General features: G+C 44.0%; 1 protein-coding gene across 1 annotated transcript; it reads right to left on the minus strand.

Moving 5' to 3' along the window:
• Positions 1 to 526: 526 nt before the first annotated feature.
• Positions 527 to 2,672, minus strand: LOC105434738. Its single transcript, XM_031883834.1, has 2 exons — positions 1,621 to 2,672; positions 527 to 1,351 (listed from the first exon to the last, which is right to left on the minus strand). Exons 1-2 carry the CDS (start codon positions 2,636 to 2,638, stop codon positions 1,290 to 1,292), a joined length of 1,080 nt encoding a protein of 359 aa, XP_031739694.1. The 5' UTR covers positions 2,639 to 2,672; the 3' UTR covers positions 527 to 1,289.
• Between the last annotated feature and the right edge of the window lie 766 nt (positions 2,673 to 3,438).

The following is a 3,438-nucleotide window of genomic DNA, read 5'->3' on the forward strand; positions in this document are numbered from 1 at the left end:
AGGCTTGAAGTTCTTCATTCATTGCTTGCTGCCATAATGGGTTAGTGCTGGCTTCCTTATACGAGGAAGGTTCAACTAAAGACATGATGGTGGAGAAACAGTGATAATCTTTAAGATGAGAGGGAATTTCTCTTACCCGTGTAGATCGTCGGATTGGTGTAGATTCAGGTTCCTCAAGAGGGGGAGATGGAAGATCCGGGAGTGCAGAAATATGGTCCGATTGAGTGGGCTCAGGTATAGGTAACATGCATGGTGTAGTGTCAGGTGTTGAATCAAGTGAGGGAAAAAGATCAATAGACGGATCGGTGAAGAATGGGTGAGAACTTGAAAGAGATTCATGGAATGAGGAAAGACTAGAAAACATACGATGTTCCCAGAAGGTGACATGACGAGATATACGTAATCGTTGAGAGATGGGATCCCAACAACGAAATCCTTTATGTTCAGTACCACAACCCAAGAAGCAACATAGACGTGCACGTGGTTCAAGTTTGGTATGTTCATGAGGATATAATAATACGAAACATGCACAACCAAAAATTTTTAGATTGGAGTAAGAAGGGGAAGTACCGTATAGTCTTTCAAAGGGAGAAACATTTTTAGTGACTTTTGAAGGAAGACGATTGATGACATAGACAGAGGTGAGGGCAGCTTCGCCCCAGAATTTTTCTGGACAAGCAGCAGATAGAAGCTGAGCACGAACAGAGTCAAGAATGTGACGATGTTTGCGTTCAGCTCTTCCATTTTGCTGAGAGGTGTGAGGACAGGAGCGTTGAATCAGAGTGCCTTGCTGGGCAAGGAAGGAAAGAAGTTGAGAGTCCTTATATTCCATCGCATTATCAGTTCGAAAGATTTTAATTTTGCTGGAGAATTGAGTGTGAATCATATTTGCAAAATCAACATATATTTGATATAAGGAAGAACGATTTTTAAGAAAGTAAATCCAAGTAAAACGAGAATAGTCATCAATAAATAAGACAAAGTATCGATAACCATTAACGGTAGTACAAGGAGCAGGACCCCAAATGTCAGAATGAATAAGGTCAAAAGGCTTATTACATAGAGAGGTGGAATTAGGAAATGATAAAGCAGGTTGTTTTGCAAGTTTGCAATTTAAGCAATCAAAATGACTGAATTTTGAGACATTATTCAAATTACCAGTAGAAACTAAATTACGAAGTTTATCAGAGGATGCATGACCTAGACGAAGGTGCCACTGATATATAGAGGTATCAGTGACTGGTGCAGAGATAGGTGGAAACTCAGGAGATTGCTGAAGATATGTAAGCTCAAATAATCGTCCCACCTTCCGTCCCGTACCAATCACTTGCCCCGTTTGAGAATCCTGAACCTGACACCCATGAGAAGAAAAGATAACAGTTAGTCCGAGATCACAAAGTTGGCCAACAGAAGCTAGGTTGAATGTGAGTTTTGGAACATGATAGGTGTTTGACAGTTTTATTGTGGGTGTGTTAACAGTACCAACGTGAGAGATAGGCATATGATTACCATCAGCAGAGTGAATTGAGGGAAGAGATTGAACATGAGTAGGTGAGGATAATAATGAAATGTCAGCAGTCATATGATTGCAACAAGCTGAATCAAGGAGCCAAGATGTACCTGGAGTGACGGCAAGAGCAGTAGAGTTGGAAGAGATCACCTGTTTCAGTAAGTCATGAAGATCATTTAACTGAAAATTCTGAGGTGTGGTGATATCAGATGGGGTAGCAGCAGCAACAATAGGTGGAGAACTGTATTTAGTGGAGGACTTGGGTTTATATGGAGCACCAGGAGGACGGGGTGGACGGGTGGGACAGTTGTCCAAGATATGACCTCGTTTGTGGCAATACCTGCACTCAATAGTAGGACAATTAGCAAACTTATGACCATGAAGTTTGCAATTTTTGCAGAAAATAGACTCATTAGCCGATCGTGAATGGGTGGTTGCAAGAGCGACATCAGATGGCAGAGAGGAAACAATGCCAAGGCGGTTTTCCTCAAATAAGATTTCTTGTATGGCAGCATCAAGACTCGGCAGAGGGTTACGATGTAACAATGCGGCACGGACTGATTCATACTCTGGGCGAAGACCCATAAGAACTTTGATGAGGCGAATATGCTCCGGATTGATTTTTGCTTGATCTAACTGAGTCCATATTGGTTGAAGAGTTGCAAGATACTCGTTCACAGATTGTCCTCCCTCCTGATTTAGACTAACAAGTCGAGAGTGCAATTGGTAATAGTGAGCAAGTCCAATAGACTGAAAACGTGTGGACAGAAAATCCCAGAGTTCTTTTGCCGTATCAAATGCATCAAATTGTGTGTGAATGGCTGGAATAGAGGTGTTACCTAACCAAGTAATGATCTGATGGTTTTTGCTATCCCAATCCTCAAGACGTTCAATGTATTTGTCGGTTTCTGCAGTCGTCTCTTGAACAGTGACATCAGATGGGTCTGTATCAATATTTTCAGTGGTGTCCATCAGAGGAGTAGGTTTGACTGGTTTAGTGATATCTCCAGTAACGATGCGCCACAGTTTTCGACCTATCAAAAAACTCCTCATTTGGTGGGCCCAAGTGATATAATTAGTTCCATCGAGAATGGTGCTAATGGGACGAGCAACTTCATGTTTCTCCATCTAAATATAATTAGCTGCTGTAGATTCACAGAGTATTTGCGGCTGGGATTCGAGGCTAAAGTTCGTGGCTGGGATTTCACTGGAATTGCAGTTGGGATTCGAGGCAGGAGGTTGCTGGAGTTCGCGGCGCGGTTGTTTCTTCACGGCAGGAGGTCGCCAGCAGAGGTCTTCAAGGCAGGAGGGTGCTTGCGACGGCGGCGAGTATACAGTTCACAGAATATTGGTAGGAGGTTGCTGGAGTTCGCGGCGCGGTTGTTTCTTCACGGCAGGAGGTCGTCAGCAGGTGAGTTACTTCACGGTGAGATGTTGTCTTCACGGCAGGAGGCTGCGGCAAGGTGTCGTGAAGTGTCTTCACGGCAGAAGGCTGCGGCAAGGACCGAGGGGAGATCTGGCGCCTGGCGTTCGTGGAGCGTTTTCACGGCAGAGGGTTGCGGCAGGGAGATTGACCGAGGGGAGATCTGGCGTTCGCGGAAGCGTCTTCACGGCAGGGCTTCACGGCAAGGTGTTCGCGGAAGTGTCTTTACGGCAGGGCTTCACGGCAAGGTGTTCGCGGAAGTGTCTTCACGGCAGGGCTTCACGGCAAGGTGTTCGCGGAAGTGTCTTCACGGCAGGGCTTCACGGCAAGGCGTTCGCGGAAGTGTCTCTGATACCATGTGAATAATATGGAGAATATTCTAGATCTTCTTTATTTGTTATTTTAAAATCAATAATACAATGATACATATATAGTTAATTTGGACAACCTATAAGGAAAGGATCAAATTAATCTAATTACAATAATGTATTCCTAAATTACAGCT

The sequence above is a fragment of the Cucumis sativus genome, chromosome 4 (genome assembly GCF_000004075.3).
Source record: "Cucumis sativus cultivar 9930 chromosome 4, Cucumber_9930_V3, whole genome shotgun sequence".
NCBI lineage: Eukaryota > Viridiplantae > Streptophyta > Magnoliopsida > Cucurbitales > Cucurbitaceae > Cucumis > Cucumis sativus.

Bases quoted from the DNA above. Each gene is read 5' to 3' on its own strand.
- LOC105434738 (XM_031883834.1), bottom strand. From the start codon at position 2,638: ATGGAGAAACATGAAGTTGCTCGTCCCATTAGCACCATTCTCGATGGA. The intron at 1,352-1,620 runs GTACATCTTGGC...CATGGGTGTCAG, and splicing joins TGCTCTTGCCGTCACTCCAG to GTTCAGGATTCTCAAACGGG.